The sequence below is a fragment of the Asterias amurensis genome, chromosome 13 (genome assembly GCF_032118995.1).
Source record: "Asterias amurensis chromosome 13, ASM3211899v1".
Lineage (NCBI taxonomy): Eukaryota > Metazoa > Echinodermata > Asteroidea > Forcipulatida > Asteriidae > Asterias > Asterias amurensis.
The window spans coordinates 9,397,909-9,418,713 of NC_092660.1; the positions used below are offsets into that span (position 1 = coordinate 9,397,909).

Genomic DNA, 20,805 nt, shown 5'->3' on the forward strand with positions numbered 1-20,805 from the left:
GGACGAATTGCTTGGAAACAAAAGCCCCCCCCCCCCCCACCCACCCCTAGAAAATATCGCCCCCTCCAAAAAAATGCACCGTGTTCATGACGTTGCAGAATCTCGCAGCTCTGCGCAGTGTGTGTGTCTTTTTTGGCCAATCAAGCACGTGCAATATTATACACACCTTCTGGCGCGACTCTGCTATGAATGGATGTGTACTGTAAACATTATGTGACGTGTTGTTGCATCATCTGTCCATGTGAATATAAGCACACTCGTGCAGCAGCAGCAGCCGGTTAATTAAAAAGACATTTCCATCGACGAGTTGGCTCTGTTGAAAAAATCAATCATAATTGTTGATGCGTTATTCATCACCGGTTTTGAAACAACAACCACTCAATTAAGCACCAGAATCTTGTCCATCATCATGGCAGCGAATGGAAACCAGTGTCTGGACTCCGAGGAGACCACCTTTCCGGGTTTTGCTACGGCAGCACTCCATGCCGGCCAAGAGCCCGAGCAATGGGCTTCCAACTCCGTAGTTCCTTTGATCAGCTTGTCGACAACTTACAAGCAACATGCACCGGGGCAACTGGCAGCGGTAAGCTTGGTTATTTTTTTCAGCAAACATCTGGATGTTTTGGGAAATTGTATGTCTGACATGTACGTCGTTCTGTGGCCTATAATTCAGATGAGAGACAGTCATTTTGGTTGAACTACATTTGAATCTGTTTCTAATTCTCTGTGTGTCATGTTACGTTATGACATGTGTAGCAGAGAAAAATCAGCAAGCTAAACATTGTGGATATTTTGGTATGATAATGATGATGGTGTGGGAAAAGTTTCCGTATGGCGCCACCACTTTTTCACTCGATATGAAATAATTTAGTATCTAATTTACCTCAATGAGATATCACTTTTTGTAAAAATGAGTGAAAAAGTGGTGGCGCCATACGGAAAGTTATCCGAATTAAACATACGGTAAGGTGGTCAGGCAGAGCAGTGACTCTTCTTAAACTAGTAATACATGTAGGCTATTTTATTATTATTAGGTGTTCGGGCCAAAAGGCCGGAACACCTCTTAATATAAATATGTTCGGGCCTTAAAAATAATAAAATCAACACTTCGTACGTACTACACTACAGGCAACAGCTACAAACGGTACAGGTACATCATACGGGGGCTGGTTATCTCGCCACCTAGCAAGCTCGCCACCAACAAAGTCGCCCCCTGCAGAGTCGCCCCCTGCAAAGTCGCCCCCTGCAAAGTCGCCCCCTGCAAAGTCGCCCCCTAACCAACTCGCCCCAAGTTGTTACAAAGTCGCCCCCAAACAATGTCGCTCCCTAGCTAAGTCGCCCCCAGAAAATAGTTAGGATTAGGGTTAGGGTTAGGTTTAGGGTTAGATTTAGATTTAGGGTTAGGGTTAGACCTTCCACAAGCACATTACTTAATTTGTTTCTGAAAATGTTTTAACTATAGGCCCTATCATGTGTTATTCATTTGGATTTATAAGTACCTCATTGTGTAATATCTTTGTAAAAAATAGTAAGCTTATTTCAATTCTGTTTCAAGAGTATTGAAGTATGTACAAAAAACAAAAAAATGAAATAAATGTGACAGTACAGTACTTCTATAAACTATGGCTCCCCGTGAGCCTTATAGTTTCTAGAAGTAACAGTACAGTAGAACCTCTCTGAATGCTTGTTCAACTGAATGTGATTCTGGTGAATTGTAAAATAATATCTGGTCCAGTGGACATTCTGAGCTGCATGTTGTTGTGATAGACACGCCCTGCTGACTTTTGGATTTTCCCAAAATAATTGATCCCTGACAAGCTTGCTAAATTGGTAATTACTCCAAATAATTTTTTAGCATAAAAGCTTACTTGATCAAGCAATGGAGAGCTGAATGATGGTATAAAACATTGTGAGAAACGGCTTCCTCTGAAGGGTGTTTTTCTTGCATTATACTTTGATGACTAATTTAGTCAAAATATTCACAGAGTTGTTGTTTTATGCCTGTATTCTGGGATACACCAAGTGAAGAATGCTGACAATCCGAAGATGGGCTGCAGTCGATTTCACGAAACGCTAGGTTTAATCTTGTGTTATGACTAACAACTCAATATAACTTAGGATGGGTTCAATGCGTCCTAACGTCTTCAGATACGGATGTGAAACCATCCCAAGTCCTAAGATTAATCCTTTAGTTAGGAAGAAATTGGTGAAATCGACGGCTGCGCCGTTTACCCAAATAGGGACAACACCTGGTCTTTTATCTCTGTTTCTCCTCATCTCCCAATGTGGGGCACCCAAGGTGCTCTCCACTTACAGTGTAAGTGCCCTTGAGACAATAAAGATTATCTCCCCTGCCCTTGTTGTTTCATATTGCATAACAGTATTACTCAAGCCTAGAAGGTGCATGTACCTGGGATAACCATCTTTACGCTTTCGAGCAAAAAGCTGTAACCCCCGAGTAGATTTTCTATTCAAACACAATGGCTAGGGGGTCTGATCATTGCACAATGTGCTAAATAGCACATCACAATGTGCTAAATAGCACATTGTGCAATGAACAGACCCCCTAGCCATCCTTCCCTCTGTTAAAGATCCATGCAAAGCTGCTCCCAACAGGCGGTTTTGCATGGCATAGAGGGCCCCCTCAAAAGCTAAAAATATCAGGCCTGACACTTCACTGTGATTGCCTCCATGCTCCTGGGGCATCTCTTGGTAGGCTCAAAGGCGTATCTCAGAGTTACGTGACATTGCAACTGTCTATGTCTGAGGAATTCAAACGAAATGCAAGTCTTGCTATTTGTATAAATGACTATAAGCAAGTCAATGTATCTACCTCGCAATGGCTTTTTATGTTTCTTTTTTGTTTGTTCTCAAAATAATGAGGTATTTTAACAGGTAGAGACAGTTCTCAGATTCAAGGTTTCCCAGCAGTATTTTTATTTCTAGACTTAACAGTCTTGCCTAATGTCATAGCCCCCCTGGTAGCTTTTTTTTTGAAGATGTGCTCCACCCCTTTCAAGCAACATTGACTCCTAGTATGGGGTACTATCGTTTTTGTTTATTTAAAAACTACCGTAATAAGTTTAAAGTATGTTCACCACAGTGCAGTCAACAGAAGGCGAGGCTGGCAAAAATGAACTTTACATTGAGGGTTCATTTTATGATAAAGTTAATTACATTTATCAATAGTAATCAATAGTAATCAAATGTATACCACGCCCTCATGGCTTCGGTTACAGAACAGGTGATATTATACATTAATTGATTTTGTTGTTGTTGTTAAAGGGTAATCTAGAACATTATTGATAAAAATGTATCAAATCATTGACACAAAGTTAGAGCTTTGTCACACCATGTTACTCTCTGACTCTCATGGTTCTTTATGTACATGAGCAAAGATCTGATACAAATAAATGGGTGCATTATAGCAAAGTGTCAACACTAATGGTGACAGTGCATTTTTTGTATTTTTTCTTTTTTTGGGGGGGGGCTGCATTTAGCTAATCCTCTTGTTTAGGAAAGGAGGTTTTGGCATTCAGCTAGTGTAGACACAAGTCTTTAGTACACATGTTTAACTATTAAAGTACAGGCCCACAGCAATTGTTGTGGTGCCCTGTGCTTTTCCTGTGGTGCCCTGTGCTTCTCCTGTGGTGCCCTGTGCTTTTCCTGTGGTGCCCTGCTGTGCTTTTCCTGTGCTTTTCCTGTGGTGCCCTGTGCTTTTCCTGTGGTGCCCTGTGCTTTTCCTGTGGTGCCCTGTGCTTTTCCTGTGGTGCCCTGTGCTTTTCCTGTGGTGCCCTGTGCTTTTCCTGTGGTGCCCTGTGCAAAGCTTTAAAAAAATCACTTTTTGTTTCTTCTTTTGGTGTTGAGTAATACGGCTCCATTTATTAACCCCAAAAAGATTATACAACTTGACAAGTGGGTCATTTTCCTCATAGCGTGCCCTTTACCTAGAGGAAAATTGCTGTGCCGCCTTCAAGGGAGTATTTGAAGGCCTGTAATATTTCTCTGGCGGTGTTTGTGGAATACTTTGCTGTTATTTATAGGTACTTTTTTATATGGCAGAGGTCGTGAATGTTTACATTCATGTCAAGCTACAAGGTCTGGAGTGCAAGTTGTGAGTGGGTGGGGCTGGGGATGGAACAAATCTGTGGACTTTTGTTATACATGTCATAAGCCATAATATACTGTAAACTGTGAACGCTCAATGTTACACTGTACATCAACAACGTGTAATTTACGATATTTGTGATATTAGAAATGTGGGAACATAGCTTTGTTGCTGGCTGGTAGGAAAGTATAGCCCAGTCATAAATTCTACTTGATTACCCTAGGTCAATCTGGTACACAGAAGCTTCTCAGTCTGTCACAGTGGCATTTATAAACATTGTTTGTATTGACTGACAATATCTACACCCGTATAAAAATTGTAGTTTTGTCGAATGGTCATAGTAAATTTTCCCTTTTTTTATGATGTTGGATACAATTTGTTGCATCAATATTCAATTGCATGACTTACTCTTAATTATCTGCTTTCCCAATTCTGTTGTTTAAAGACAGTGGACACTAATTGGTAATTGTCAAAGACCAGTCTTCTCACTTGGTATATCTCAACATACACATAAAATAACTAACCTGTGAAAATTTGAGCTCAATCGGTCATTGTGTGCTTTCAGATGCTTGATTTCGAGACCTCAAACTCTAAACTTGAGGTCTCGAAATCAAATTCATGGAAAACTAGAAATTGAGAGTTTGTGTACAAACTCAGGGTGTTCGGGTGAATGGTCAAATGATGTCACGTTGTGTACAACATTTGTAGAACATTACAAGAGGTTTCATGTAGTGAAAGAATCTTGTACGTAGCGTTTGTGGTTCTCAAGATATGAATTTTTCAATTATTTACCGTTTATTTAACGTAATGACGTCATCGATGATGTCATCATTCCAAAAAAGTTGCGGGTTCATCTACTCATGAAGGTTCATGTTTATGATAAGTTACAAGTTCATAGTAGTTTAACATTTTGTTCAAAATCGCACGAAGAAAGATGAGGCGAATCCCAGCGTAGTGGAATTTGAATTACGCGCGCCTTCAACGGAGTCTGCATGTGTATACACAACCCGTAATGCCCACAGCCACGCAGTGCTGTTTTGTCGTAGAGCATGGATACAATGTAGGCCTACATGAACTACACGCACACACACCCACACACCCACAATACAATAGTAGCATTCACATACATGAATGGCGATACTATCTGGTTTCTACGCGTAATGAATGGAGGTCAACACAAACGCGCGTTTTTACGACCAGAAGGCAAAATTCAACTGGCATTATGTTTGTGCAAAAGTTTGAGCAGGATAACTGATCTTCAAACTGATATTCAAATTTTGCGAATATGATATATAGTTCTTGAGATATGAACTTTTGAAATTTTGAACTTCCGGTTTCAACCGGAAGTAAAAGTCACATGAGGTCACGTTGTGCACGACTTTTGTAGCTAATTACAAGACCTTTTATATGCACCAAATATCTTGTGTGTGGCATTTGTAGTTCTCAAGATAAGAACTCTCCAATTTTTAGCGTTTTTTTGAACGTAATGACGTCATCAATGACGTCATCACTCCAAAAATGTTGCTGTTTCGTCTACTCATTAAGATCAATATATATGGTAAGTTTCAGGTTCATACAAGCTTTAGTTTTTGCGAAAATCACGCGAGAACGTTCGAGGAGAGAACACGCAGAAAAAAAACAAAAAAAAAACAGAACAATAACAATAGTTGTTCGGCTGGTGGCCGAACACCTAATTACTTCTTTCTCGAAAACTACGTCACTTTAGTTGGAGCTGTTTCTCACAATGTTTTATACCATCAATCTCTCGCCATTACTCGTTACCAAGTAAGGTTTTATGCTAATCATTATTTTTAGTAAATTACCAATAGTGTCCACTGCCTTTAATGTATAATGCAATGGCAAAACTCCCCTTTGTATGAAAAACAGAAGAATGTAAAATGTTCTTGTTACATGTACGTCACACTATGGTACACCATACATGTAATTCATGCAGACAAATAAAAATGAAAATCAGTTGAACACTGACTGTCCCACTCCATTGGGCAAGACTCAATCAAACCTGTTCTAACATACCTTGCACTAAAAAGCTTTGTGATTTATCATTACTAGCTCAGTGGCACTGGGCTAGGACCACCTGGCTAGTAAACTATGCTTTTTCATTTAATTTGCCCCTAATAAACCATGACTTTTCTCATTACACAGTGCAGGTTTTTTTTAGCTTTAAAAAATAATTTGGTACGAATGTGTAGCAACAACAACCATTTTAATGAGTAGAGAAAGTTACACAAACACCCTAACGAAAAAAGTGATGTTGTATGTATTGCTGCCATCCTACCACGTTGGGCCCTCAAAATTGTACACCACATAATTTTATGTATTTTCCTTAATTGAAACATTTTTACCCACCGTGACCATGCAATAGGCCAGGGAATTACACGGAAGCCATGGAAGCCTTGGGGTCGATTTCACCATATTTCACAAAGAGTTAGGACTATAGTCCTTACTTAAAGGATTTGGGTACTTTTTCAAAATGTCCACAGATTTACATTAAACTTACAGGGTTTGAAGATAATGATAGTGGAAAGCTTCCCTTCAAATATTACTAACTAAGGTTGTGTAGTTTCTGAGAAATGAGTAAAACAAGTCACAAAATAATTTTGGTCTCATGAGACCAAAATTATTTTAGCATGTAAAATCCCCTTCACCAGTTATGATACGTGTATTATACCAAAACCATAGCATAACTGGTTAATACGTTTTAACATGCTAAAACTGAGACGAAAATTATTACTTTTACTCATTTCTCAAAAACTACAGCACCTCAGTAAGTAAAAATTTCAAGGGAAGCTTTCTACTATCATAATCTTCAAACTGTAAGTTTAATGTAAATCTGTGGACATTGTGTTTTTTTGTTAGGAAAAAGTACATTATACCCTTTAAGGACTAGTACCATAGACTAATCTTATCTCTTTGTGAAACCCACTCCTGTTCCTCCTAGCCCCAGTCTTACTCTTAGCCTTTGTACCCTTTCAAAAGTTTCCCATCAAGTTCATGATTTCCCAACAAATGCCCTTTGCAAAATCGAAATTAACTTGAACTTTCAGCATGTTCAGAGATATACTTCAATCTACAATACAAGCATAATGTACAAGCATGGAGCACATATTGTGTTTGTGTGTTTAGGGGGTCTTTTGTTCAATTCAAGGAATAAATTATTTGGGAAGGGAATGCAGGACCCCCACATGGTAGTGGGACCATAAAGTGCTTGCCTAGGCTGTACATCCCCCCCCCCCCCAGGTTTGAGGGCATTCCAGGGGCGTTGGCTGATTTCCCCTTCACCAATTGGCTGGACAACATGAGGTCATTCCATTAGTGAAATGGGGGTGGTGGTTGAATAGATTTGAGAAATCTGCAAAGGTCAAAATACATTACATGTCTAGACAGCTTTTAAGTTGAACTTTTTTGGATTACAATAATTAGTAAAATGGGAATGTTTTTATTCTTGACTTTCAATATACTTTGGCATGGTGTTTTTTTTTTTCATGAATTGCTTTGTTGTACCTCCATGACTTGTCTGACTTGTTTATTTTATTTAATTTGGAGAAGAACAAAAATTGTGTGATGATGATTGTGTAGGATTGACTGTGGATATGTGTTGTTAAATGTTGGGGAAAAGCCATTTTAATTGTGTTAATAAATTACAAATTAATCATTGTGTTGATAATAAGAGCAGCTGAGAGAGATAAGTAGTCATGTAACTACTAATTTGTGTAAACCGATTAACAATAAGGCCTAAAAGAGTATTATTATCCAGGATTTGTAAAATGATAAAAGTATCATTTATTTAATTTTAATCTCTGAAAGCTTACAGATTACAAAGTTAACTATAAGGCCTAAAAGAGTATTATTATCCAGGATTTGTAAAATTATAAAAAGTATCATTTATTTAATTTTAATATAGATATTCCAGATTAAAAAGTTCATACTAGAATTTTTTTTAAATTGGACGAAGTCATATTCAAGAACACTGAAACTGAAAACAGCTGATTTCAGTTGTTACAACCAAAGTTAAAGCCATTGGACCCTTTCGGTACAGAAAAAAAAAAAAAATTCACAGATTTACAAATAATTTACAGAAGGTAATGGTGAAAGACTTCTCTTGAAATATTAGTCCATGAAATGCTTTACTTTTTGAGAAAACGGTAAAACAATATAAATTCTCGGTAGCGAGAATTACGGATTTGTTGTAAACACATGTTATGACACGGCGAAACGCGCGAAAACAGGAGTGGGTTTTCCCATTATTTTCTCCCGACGCCGATGTCCGATTGAGCCTAAATTTCCACAGGATTGTTATATATATAAGTTGTGATACTCGAAGTGTGGGACTTGGACAATACTGTTTACCGAAAGTGTATAATGGCTTTAAGGAGAGGTGTGTTCTACATGCTGAAAAATGTGAATTGTCTTTATTGAGATATTGTCGAAACTCTGGAGCAAATATCCCTATTAGGAATACAATATGAGAAGTATTTCTCAGATTCAAATTTGTCTTCTTACATAAACCACCTTATTTGTAGGTGAAATGTTTTTTCTGAAAATGCTTTATACTATTGAAATCTGATGTTGGCTTTGAACAAAATAATGTTGTTGCTGCCATTAATTTTAAGAGTGATTATCAAATCCTTTCAATAATATTGTATATTTTGTTAACTTCTGACAGGGTTACGAGTATAGCCGTGGTGGTAATCCAACGAGGAAGGTTCTGGAAACATGCATTGCTTCAATAGAGGGCGGCAAATACGGTGAGTTTTTAAGATGTGTATAACTCTGAAATTGCAATTAAGTGTGAAATCACAACACAAATCACTACGGTGAAATTGACAATTCATCTCTCCAAGTGCTTTGTGAAGTCATTTTCAGATCATACATCCAACGAGGGTCCTTTCGTGTCAGATCAACTAATGGGGGCCTGGGTACAGAGGTCACCCTTCTGATTTGGCTGAAATTAATTTCTTATATTCATCTTTTGGCGTAATGAAATATCACTGAAAAATGGAATGGGCAGCTTCATTCCAATGACTAAAAAGTGGAACAGGCGACATCATTCCATGACTAAAAAGTGGAACGGGCAACTTCATTCCATGACTAAAAAGTGGAATGGGCAACTTCATTCCATGACTAAAAAGTGGAATGGGCAACTTCATTCCAGGACTGAAAAGTGGAATGGGCAACTTCATTCTAGGACTAAAAAGTGGAACTGGCAACTTCATTCCATGACTAAAAAGTGGAATGGGCAACTTCATTCCATGACTAAAAAGTGGAATGGGCAACTTCATTCCAGGACTGAAAGGTGGAATGGGCGACTTCATTCCATGACTAAAAAGTGGAATGGGCAACTTCATTCTATGACTAAACAGTGGAATGGGCGACTTCATTCCAGGACTGAAAGGTGGAATGGGCAACTTCATTCCAGGACTGAAAGGTGGAATGGGCAACTTCATTCCATGACTAAAAAAGTGGAATGGGCGACTTCATTCCAACTAATGAAAAATGCCCTTCGCAGCTTCATTCCATTACTAACTGCTTTGTCATTTCTGTCTCCTCCAGGTTTGGCATTCGCCTCCGGTCTGGCAGCAACCACAGCGATCAGCCAGATGCTCAAAGTTGGAGACAGTATCATCTGTATGGATGACTTGTACGGTGGTACCAACCGCTTCTTCAACCGTATCTTAGTCAATTCTGGCATCAAGGTCAAGATGGTAGATGCTTGCGATGTATCTTGTATTGAGGCTGCCATTGATGCTACTACCAAGGTACAGTATGTTGACATTATGCAATACATGCTTATCGGCCCGATATGCTAGCTTGTGCATTCGGTGAATGCTGGGTGTATACAAGGCCATAGTTAGTGTAAAAGTTAAAATGATACATTTTTTTAATTGTAAAATCTGTTTTATAATTCAGCCTCGCGGCTACAACGAGCAGATTTGAATAAGCTAGTAATAATGAAATACTTTTTCTGCAGATGATCTGGATTGAGACCCCGACAAATCCGACATTGAAGCTTGTTGATATTGAAGCTGTCTGTAAGGTTGCTCATCTTCATGACATCTTTGTGGTGACAGATAACACGTTTGCCTCACCGTATTTCCAGGTAAGCTTACCTTAAAAGCATTGTAAAAAGATCATTCATTTCTGTATTAAGCCCAGTTCATACTTTATGCATATGCGAAGCGAATTTGACGTGATTTGACGTCACAACCCTCCTTTCGCAGCGATATTTGCAAGTGAGTAGAGCAGAGTTGAACTGCTGCGAAGTATTTGTTGCGAATTTGTGACGTCAACATTCGCTTCACATTCGCATTCGCAGTAAGTATGAGCTCTAGGCTCTAAGGTTAAGTTGGAATTTGATGTCATCGATTGTTACGGGGTTTTGTAAAAAATTAAACTTGAATGGTATCACGGACTGGAGTTTTTTACTCCATTTTTTTTAATCAGAGGTTAGAGACTTGTAATGTTATATTTCCATTTCCGTAACGACTCTATCTTTTAGGAATTGAGTGGATCACAAAACAGAATATCACCTTGGAGCCCCCCTGTAATAAATGAAAAACCTTATGGCAAATTTAATTTTGCACCAGGAAAAAAACATAAGATGGCAAAGGTCCTGTCTTTGGTTGCAATTTTTAAGACCTTTCTCCTCTTTAAAGGTACAGAATAGTAAGGATGAAAAACATAGTTGTTTAATTTCAGTCTGACAGCATTGTTCTCGCGAAGCTCATACTAGAACCATTTATTTTTATTTTTTTTATATTTTCCCCTAAAATGAAGTTATCTTTGAGAAAACTATATCTTAAAAACTCTGGAAACACGACAGCGGAGCTAGGTTGTTGACATAGTGTTTACATGCTGAAAATTGTGCATGGGTTTTTCTCTTGACTCACACAATTAAGTAACAGGGTCTACAAAAGCACAATGTCCACAGATTTACATTAAACTAACACAGTTTGAAGATAATGATAGCAGAAAGCTTCCCTGAAAATATTGCTTACTGAGGTGCTATAGTTTTTGAGAAATGAGTAAAACAATGTCATGCAAATAATTAACGTCTAAGTGATCATCAGACGAAATTTATTTTAGCATGTAAAAATGTATTTTCATGACATTGTTTTACTCATTTCTCAAAAACTACAGCACCTCTGCAACTAATATTTTAAGGTACGCTTTTTACCATCATTATCTTCCAACGGTGTAAGTTTAATGTAAATCTGTGGACATAGTGTTTGTGTTACAAAAAGTACCCAAATCCTTTAAGCCCAAATTTTCACAGTTCGTTATTAAGCCCAAGATTTTAACAGTTTGTTATTTCATCGTTATTTCGTTTTGATAACACAAAACATGAACACTGTGTGCGACTTTGTCAGCTCTGTGTAATAACTTTAATCTACACACTGCTACCCACAAGGTTTTGTGACTTTCATCCTTCCTCACTCGAAACAAATTGCAACAACATATGGTTACTCAACACCCAACCTGCTGAACTCTGACTCTGAGGAAATCCGATATGTATAAGGGAATCCTAAAACCAAGCTTACTCAACAGAACCAGCCGATGAGTAAGGGTTAATGGCATGACATGGAAATTGGCAACGAAGACCTTTAGTTCTTGGAACCGTTTAATTGATTTAAAGGCAGTGGACACTATTGGTAATTACTCAAAATAATTTTTAACGTTAAACCTTACTTGGAAACGAGTAATGGGGAGAGGTTGATGGTATAAAACATTGTGAGCAACGGCTCCCTCTGAAGTGAAGAAGTTTTCGAGAAAGAAGTATTTTTCCACGAATTTGATTTTGAGACCTCAGATTTAGAATTTGAGGTCTCGTAATCAAGCATCTTAAAGCACACAACTTCGTGTGACAAGGGTGTTTTTTCTTTCATAGTTATCTCGCAACGACCAATTAGCTCACATTTTCACAAGTTTGTTATTTTATGCATATGTTGAGATACACCAAGTGAGAAGACTGGTCTTTGACAATTACCAATAGTGTCCAGTGTCTTTAATCCTATGGTAACGTTTTTTAAATATGGCAGAAAATCTGGAGCAATTATGCCCCTGCAGGAAGAATAATCCCTAATAGGAATACACAATCTGATAAATGTTAGTAACAGAAACGCTTCCAGATTCGATTTTTTGGGCCATGATTTTTTACATTTAAAGCCATTGGACCCTTTCGGTACAGAAAAAAAAAAAAGTTCACAGATTTACAAATAATTTACAGGGTTTACAGAAGGTAATGGTGAAAGACTTCTCTTGAAATATTAGTCCATGAAATGCTTTACTTTTTGAGAAAACGGTAGAACAATATAAATTCTCGTTAACGAGAATTACAGAGTTGTTATAAACACATGTCATGACATGGCGAAACGCGCGAAAACAGGAGTGGGTTTTCCCGTTATTTTCTCCCGACTCCGATGTCCGATTCAGCCTAAATTTCCACAGGATTGTTATTTTATATATAAGTTGTGATACACGAAGTGTGGGACTTGGACAATACTGTTTACCGAAAGTGTATAATGGCTTTAATAACCGTATTACTTTGAAGAGAAATGTCTCTCAAGAAACCTATCAAAAACTACTGTAGGCTTCTAACCCAATGTTTTTGTTTCCATTAATTTTAAGAGTGATTACAAAACGTTTACCTTACCTGTAAAGGCTTCTGAGGTGGCTATGGTCGGACTGCCGAAAAGGCCTACTCTACAGTGCTGTCACGACTGTCTACAACCATAGCCAAAGTCACTAATTTTGTAAATCTCTTTGGAACATCGCCCTCTAGACTTTGGAGCGGATACAGTGGCTATGGCTTGACCGCTGGAAAAAGCCTACTCTTCAATGCTGTCACGACTGTCTACAACCATAGCCAAAGTCACTAATTTTGTAAATCTCTTTGGAACATCGCCCTCTAGACTTTGGAGCGGATACAGTGGCTATGGCTTGACCGCTGGAAAAAGCCTACTCTTCAATGCTGTCAGGGCTATCAATAACTGTAGCTGTGGTAGCCAAAGTCACTAAATATTGTTAAATCTCTTTTGAACAGCGCCCTCTAGATTTTGGAGCAGATATCGTGTACCACTCTGCAACAAAGTACGTTAACGGTCACAGCGACGTCGTGATGGGCTTGATAGCTACTAACAGGGAAGACATCAAGGACAAGTTGCATTTCATCCAGTATGGTAAGAGAATGGTTTTGTTATTATTAGTTTATTAAATCTTTCCAAATTTGTTTGCACAGAATTTTACCCATGGGTTGTTTTCTTTTAAGTGCAGTGGACACTCAAAATAGTTATTGGCATAAAAACTTACTTGGTAACGAGCAATGGAGAGAGGTTGATGGTATAAAACATTGTGAGAAACGGCTCCCTCTGAAATAATATAGTTTTCGAGAAAGAAGTAATTTTCCACGAATTTGATTTTGAGACCTCAGAATTAGATTTTGAGGTCTCGAAATCAAGCATCTGAAAGCACACAACTTTGTGTGACAAGGGTGTTATTTTTTTTCTTTATTATCTCGAAACTTCGATGACCAATTCAGCTCAAGTTTTCACAGCTTTTTTTGTAATGCAATGTTGAGATACACCAAGTGAGAAGACTGGTCTTTGACAATTACCATAATGTCCAGTGTCTTTAAAGAATGACATATTATTTGGTTTGCGATAACACCATGTGTGTCTACTTGCCAGTGTAACATCTGCAATTAATCAGCTCACCAGAAGATATAAATACAGTATGCAAATTGTTATCAAGTCATTCTGCATTCACATAAATACTTTCCTCATGTTTGACAACAGCTGATTTCAATAAACACATCTGCTGTGTGGGAGCCTTTGCTGTAGCGTTTTATAAAGTGTAGCAGTTGCAATACTTAGTACCAGTGCTCAACACAAGTGTGCTGGGTTGTTTAAATGGTTTACGCCAATTTCATGAAAGTTATGTACGTTCGAAGAGCTTGATGATTCTGTATGTGTTATAATTTTGTTCAGTGATTTACTTTGACTATGTAAGAATGATCTGTATATGGTAGAATATGCATACATATTGTGCAAATAGTATGGGGTCTTTAGTATATTTAACATAGAATGGTTAACATTATAAACATTGACATACAATATTTGACGCACAATAGTTGACATACAATATTTGACAAACAATACTTGACATAAAATATTTGAGATACAATAATTATTTGACATACAATATTTGACATAAAGTATTTGCTAACAATACTTGACATACAAAAATTGACATAAAATACATTTTGGCTTACAATATTTGTTCTTTTCCCTGCAGCATCTGGAGGAGTCCCGTCGCCCTTTGACTGTTTCCTTGTCAATCGTGGAATCAAGACGTTGCATGTCCGTATGCGCACACACGAGAAGAACGCATTCGCAGTAGCTAGGGCTCTGGAGGCTAATCCGAGGGTAGTCAAAGTGACATACCCAGGTATGTAGTATTGAAATCTAGAATAGAGAGAGAGCTTGGGTAGGCAGGTCAGTGGGCTAAGGTGCATGTCCCACTCTTAGCCTCAAAAATTGCAAAACTATCTCTGAAATGAAAATTCCGAAAAAAAAAAAATGAAATTGTTCAGATACATTAAAACAAAAACAGTGTACTGTACACTTAAGAAAAGATCTTATTTTGGGCAGGATTCGGCAGGCTCCAAGGCCAGTGATTTAAGCATCGGACTAGGGCTCGATGCCTAAGCAGAAAATATTGCTTAACAATTGTCTGATAAGCAGAAATGAGCAGGATACCTGTCACAGATTGCACATGTGACATGGTAACTTGGCTGGTAACCTCCTTCTGGTAAGAATAATTTTGTTGTGCTTAGCTAGTTTTTTTGTAAAATCTTGACCAGACAAGCCTTAATTATAATTAAATCATCTAATGATTGGTTTTGTGTAACCTTGCTTTGTACTGTATCAAGTTTTAAAACACAACATGCAAATTTTCATAGGTGGGACATGTGGTGCTTTTCCTGGCTGGCCCAGATATATTTAGCCTTTGGTGTTATTATTGTACATTTGCTTACAGGGTAATGATTTTGTGTTGTTGTATGTCCGAATTTAGCCTTTATTTAAATGTTACTGTTTCCTAGTTTTAATAATGCTTTTAATCATTTTAGTTATATATTTTTTAATGTTGATGTTTGTTTGTAGCTGATGGGCACCTCTAAAAAATAGTTATTTACTGAGAGGTCTCCCCAGGGTAAAGAATAAATAAATAAATAATAGTTTATTAATAAATGACCGTTAACAATATCTTTTTGTCTGTATTCTACAATCCCGGCCATAACTCGTTGGGCCCCCTGCCCCCTTTCAATGTTGGTTCCATTTGCCGACTGTGTTCCGAATGACAGCCGACTGTGTTCCGAATGACAGCCGACTGTGTTCCGAATGACAGTCAACATTGAGCGGGGGGCTGGGGGGGGGGGGCAAATGTTTTGAATGTGAATGAGAAGTGCACAGGGAACAGTTGTATCAGGAAAGGGTGGCCCAAGCATTTCGGCCGGGATTGTAGCTGTATTTTTGCTTTTTAGCTTAATTTTTATATGAAATACTGTCTGTCATCGATTTGGGATTTTTTAAAGTAAAACGCCATATTAAAGAATACACATTATTACAATTATTATTATTATTTGTATTATTCCCTCCCCCTTCGCAACCCAGGTTTGCCGTCCCACCCCCAGCATGAACTTGCCAAGAAGCAAATGAAAGGCTTCAGCGGAATGGTGACCTTTCGGATCAAAGGAGGTCTAGTGCAGGCCCAAGACTTCTTCAAGTACATCAAGGTCTTCACCCTGGCAGAGAGCCTGGGTGGCTTCGAGAGTCTAGCTGAACTACCGTAAGTTCATGTACATGGCCTTTCTCGCTCACAATTTTGTTTTCTTCATTTTTACCATTTCATGTGGATCATTACAACTACCTGGGTGCTATTATCTCTAGGGACTTAAAGGCGCTGGACACTATTGGTCGTTGGTCAAAATAATTGTTAGCAAAAAAAAACTTACTTGTTAGCAATCAATAGAGAGATGTTGAGAGAACATTGTGAGGACCGGCTCCCTCTGAAGTAACGTCGTTTTCGAGAAAGAATTTGTTTCTCACAAAAATATTTGAATTTGATTTTTGAGACCTCAGAATTTGATTGTGAGGTCTCAAACTTATGCATCTGAAAGCACCCAACTTTGTTTGACAAGGGTGTTTTTTCTTCCATTATTATCTTGCAATTTTGATGACCAATTGAGTTCAAATTTTCACAGGTTTGTTATTTTGTGCATATGGTGAGATACACCAAGTGAGAAGACTGGTCTATGACAAATACTGAAGGTGTCCAGTGCCTTTAAGCTGGAAAACACATGGTTAATAAAGTCACATCCAAAGCCACTAGACTCAACAGATTTATTGGTAGAGTAGTTAAAACTAGAAACCCTAACACCTAGCTACTATTATTATATTTATTATTACAACATTGTGTTTGCTACCAGGGGTGGATTTCACAAAGGTAGTCCTAACTTAGGACTAGTCCTAGGCAATGCTAAGAGATAGGACCAGTCCTAAGTAAGGATGAGTTACTGGTCCTAACTTAGGACCAGTCCTATCTCTTAGCATTGCCTAGGACTAGTCCTAAGTTAGGACTACCTTTGTGAAATCCACCCCTGGGCCATTATTATATTTATTATTACAACATTGTGTTTGCTACCAGGGCCGTCATGACGCATGCTTCAGTCCCTCCAGCTCAGCGTATAGAACTAGGAATAGATGACACCCTCATCAGACTCTCTGTAGGTATTGAGGACATGGAAGATCTCGTTAACGACGTCAACCAAGCCCTGAAAAATGCTGTAAGTCATTATTATTCTGGTTTATTTAGAAAGAGTTAAAATCATGCATCAAGGGTTTCGGGTCAATGGGTTCTGTGTTCTGTTGTAAGCCTGGGCGACTAGTGTCGAAGTCTCGACTATTGATTGCTTTAGTCTAGTCGCAACTACCGTTATTCAACTACTTGATTAATCCTGCAGGCTACTACAAAAATAGTCTTGACTTCCTGTGTGGTGAACCAATAGTGTCGGTCACGACTATCCATGACAACATAATTTACTTACAAACTCAATCAGACATCAGTGACATAATCCGTCAATCCTTTCAGCATGATTTTTTACGATATTGCGCCTGCGGCAAACAGTATTTCGCAATTCATCGTGGGAATTAAAAATTAGTCCCGACTAGTGCGGAAGTTGCAACTATTTGAGACGGACCAATCGAGAAGTGAAAAACTACACTAGTCGCCCAGGCTCACTGTTGTAATATTTGGGTTGATGTGGCTAGCTGCTAAAAGCCGCCTTTACATGCCGGGATGCCCACTGTTAAAAAAGAAATGTAGTCTCCTCCTCAGCTTCAGCCGCTAGTAAGGGTAATAATAAGCACCCCAGGTTATTTATATTATTAATTATTATTATATATTTGTTTTGTAGTAACACCATGTGTGTATCTACTTCCCAGGTAGAGTTTGTTCATTAGAGAACTGTCTTTCTTTATTCTGCTACCGCGGAGTAGATTTATCGGATGTTCAGGAAACTTCTCATTTCTGAAAAGAACTTTCCTGCTTTTTAACTACTACCTGGGCGGAAGGTATAGGAAATTGACTGGGACTACTACTTTAGCTTATAGGATCGTAATTAACTGCACTGCCACGATGTCAGTTCTTAAACGTTTCAACTAGCTTGCACTAGTCATCGTATTATTATTAATATTTACCATGAAATTTATGTTTTCTTTTGTAGGTTCCCGACTCCTTGCTGTGAAAGGGAAATTGCCATACTTCAAAACAGGTTGTTCCATAACTGCCAGCGATTTCTCTACATCAGCATTAAACAATAATACCAAGGACCATTTACATAGTGCTACGGAGCACTTCACGGAGCACTTCACTTGAGTCTGTTCACATGCGTGAATGAAATTAGCATATTTCATTAGGAAAGCCTAATAGACCCTTCCAATAAAATATGTAAACTGCACATCAAGCGAGTGCACCCAAGCTTGTGTACGCCTGCAACCGTGGACCTCCTATTGTCCCTATTTTGGTAACTTTTTGGCAACAGCTCCCATTATTTTTGTACACACTTTCCCGAACCGTGGACCCTATTGTCCTCTTTTGTTATAGGTCCTCTGTTTGAATGTGTACACCTACTCACAAAAGGGACAATCGTGCATTTTTGTATGGAGGTTACAGTGGTGTGATTTGTGGGACTGCCTAACGCACAACTTCATGGCGTTTGCCAACTAAAGGGCCGGTCCCACTGCAGCGATAACGAGAACGATCACGACGCAAAGAGAATGCGTTCTATTGGTTGAATTGCACCACGCACAATACGCACACGCTCATTCAACAAATAGAATGCGTTCTCTTGGCATCGTTATCGTTATCGTTCTCTTTATCGATGCAGTGGGACCAGGCCTTGAAGGCCGGTTTATAGTCTGTTGCGGGATGGTCGGTCGGAAATCTTGCTCATCAAGATGGAAATCTTGCACACTATCCTAAGACTGAGGCCTAAAAACTGTCTTTTCATGATCGCGCGTCAAGATTTCCATCGCGCAACCATCGCGCGACCAACTATAAACCGGCCTTTACAGTGTCTGTATGCATGCTTGATTGTAATTAGTATATTCCTCCACAAGGCCTATTTGGCCCACATCCCTTAATAGGGATGTCACATACAGGGTGTTCATTGACAGTTTGAATTTATTGTCAGAAATATTTTTAACCAAGTTCTGAAACCTTTAGCACTTCATTTGTTTTTTATCAAAATGAAGAGAGAGAATAAGTAGAAAGTTATTAGATAACAAATAAATACAAGTATTGGACAATGGACACACTGTATGAATTATGGATAATGGAGTTGATTCTACTTTTCAAAATGTACATCTTGAAAAGCTTGGAGTTTTTGTCAATGAATGAGGTGAAACTAAAAAGTATACAATCATATATATTTTTAAAAGTTTTCCTATTTATCCTTAATGTAATTGTTTCTCCTCTTTTATCTCTTTTATTTTTGAATTTTCTTCTTAAAGAAAGTATCCCTTGAAATTAACTTAAAAGAAAGTAACAAGTGAATTTGTTCTCTACTTTATTTTTTGGAAACGTTGTATTTAATGGAATTGTTGTTTTTGGTTAGATTCAGTACACTGGGCTTAAGTTTCTTGTGTTGCCAAATAGTGGGTTTTGGGTCCTTTAGCGTAGTGGTGTAGCAGGAGAGTCTTTCACTTCATTAAGGCAAATTGGGTAAAAGTTTTGTCTAAAATCGCCCTCTTTTTAATTCACCTTCCTTCAGCCCAATCTAAGTTTACAGTGGGGACAAAATCCATGTTGATAGTGGTATTTATTCTCTTACCTCTGAAATGTTCAATGTTTTGGAAACACTAAACACGGTAACCACTGAACACAGTAAGACCAGTTATTCTATTGTATTTTGGGTTCATATCTATAACATATCTGATTTGGTTTTATTACTTTAGAAAAAAAACTTATTTTTGAGGCTTATCAATTCGAATTATATGCTTCCATACTTTGAATTTTTTTAAAGTTTGGGTCATTTTGAATACACTTGACATCAGACATGCTATCCTAACAATGATCGTGTTTTTTGGTTTGAAGTATATTTAGTTTCGTCACAACTTTTTCCAATTTGGTATTTTATTAACACAAAACTTCTTACACCAATTCAAAGATATTGACAAAATAGGGACCCAGCCAACATTAAGGTCAGATAGCTCAGTTGGTATGCATGATGCCAGAAACGTAAATCCGGAGGTTCGCAGTTTCAAATCCTGCTCTTGTTCAATTTTCTTTGTTCCACCCCAACAATGTTGTGAAACATTTATGTTGAGGCCTACCAAGTTGCATTCAAAACAACCCCTGCAGCTGCATTATATATTGTTAAATAATCTTATACGCGGTTAATATAATGTACACTGTGTGTATAAACTATTGCAATGTCATGGTGTATAAAATAGTATAAAATATGTGTACGGGTTTGTCCGTTTTCAATCTGCAATTTTTTCAATTTATGAAGATACCAACTTCATGAACATTTATACATACTAATGCTATAGATAGTTCCCAGAGGAACGCCATTTTTACGGGCATTTGAGGTTTTGGTTTTGAGCTGCGTCACAGCAGTGTAATGTTTATACGCAGCCGAAAATGAATTACGGACCAACGCTAGTTTACTCAAACTCTCACGCATGGCATGCTGTAGATGCAAGCAACACAGACAGTTTGTAGCCGTGAAGACGGCCGACCTGATGACCTCAAGTGGGAACTATCGTAAAGGCACCTTTATATTAAAGGTTAAAAGTTTATAATGTTGAATTGATGTACACTTCTGTCTGTCAACAACTATGGAGCTCTTGAGGTGCCATTTAACTTTTGTAATCAAGATAATTTTATCTCAAGATAACAATATCCTGAAAGATGGCAAGCCAAGAACTCTGTAGGCAACAGAATTTAATAATTTACGTAAAAAGCTGTCACAGATGTACTCACATTGAAAACAATAATAGTCATGAATGTAAACTTATCTTGGTACTATTTCACCTCGGGAATGTTAATAAAGGGAGTCATGCTGTGTTCTTGAAATACATTTTTCCAAGACTCATTTGTAATGGTTTGTTAATAAT

The 20,805-nt window shown here is 38.1% G+C and overlaps 1 protein-coding gene across 1 annotated transcript; it reads left to right on the forward strand.

The window, feature by feature from the left end:
• Window positions 1-247: 247 nt before the first annotated feature.
• Window positions 248-20,768, forward strand: LOC139946166 (cystathionine gamma-lyase-like). The gene is made up of 9 exons (XM_071943788.1): window positions 248-583; window positions 8,793-8,874; window positions 9,680-9,885; window positions 10,098-10,226; window positions 13,170-13,305; window positions 14,420-14,572; window positions 15,799-15,973; window positions 16,832-16,970; window positions 17,910-20,768. The coding sequence occupies exons 1-9, from the start codon at window positions 410-412 to the stop codon at window positions 17,928-17,930; spliced, it is 1,215 nt and encodes a 404-aa protein (XP_071799889.1). The 5' UTR covers window positions 248-409; the 3' UTR covers window positions 17,931-20,768.
• Window positions 20,769-20,805: the final 37 nt, after the last annotated feature.

Coding starts and splice junctions, on each gene's coding strand:
- LOC139946166 (XM_071943788.1), top strand. CDS start 410: ATGGCAGCGAATGGAAACCAGTGTCTGGACTCCGAGGAGACCACCTTT. Junction 584..8,792: donor CACCGGGGCAACTGGCAGCG/GTAAGCTTGGTT, acceptor AACTTCTGACAG/GGTTACGAGTATAGCCGTGG. Junction 8,875..9,679: donor AATAGAGGGCGGCAAATACG/GTGAGTTTTTAA, acceptor TGTCTCCTCCAG/GTTTGGCATTCGCCTCCGGT.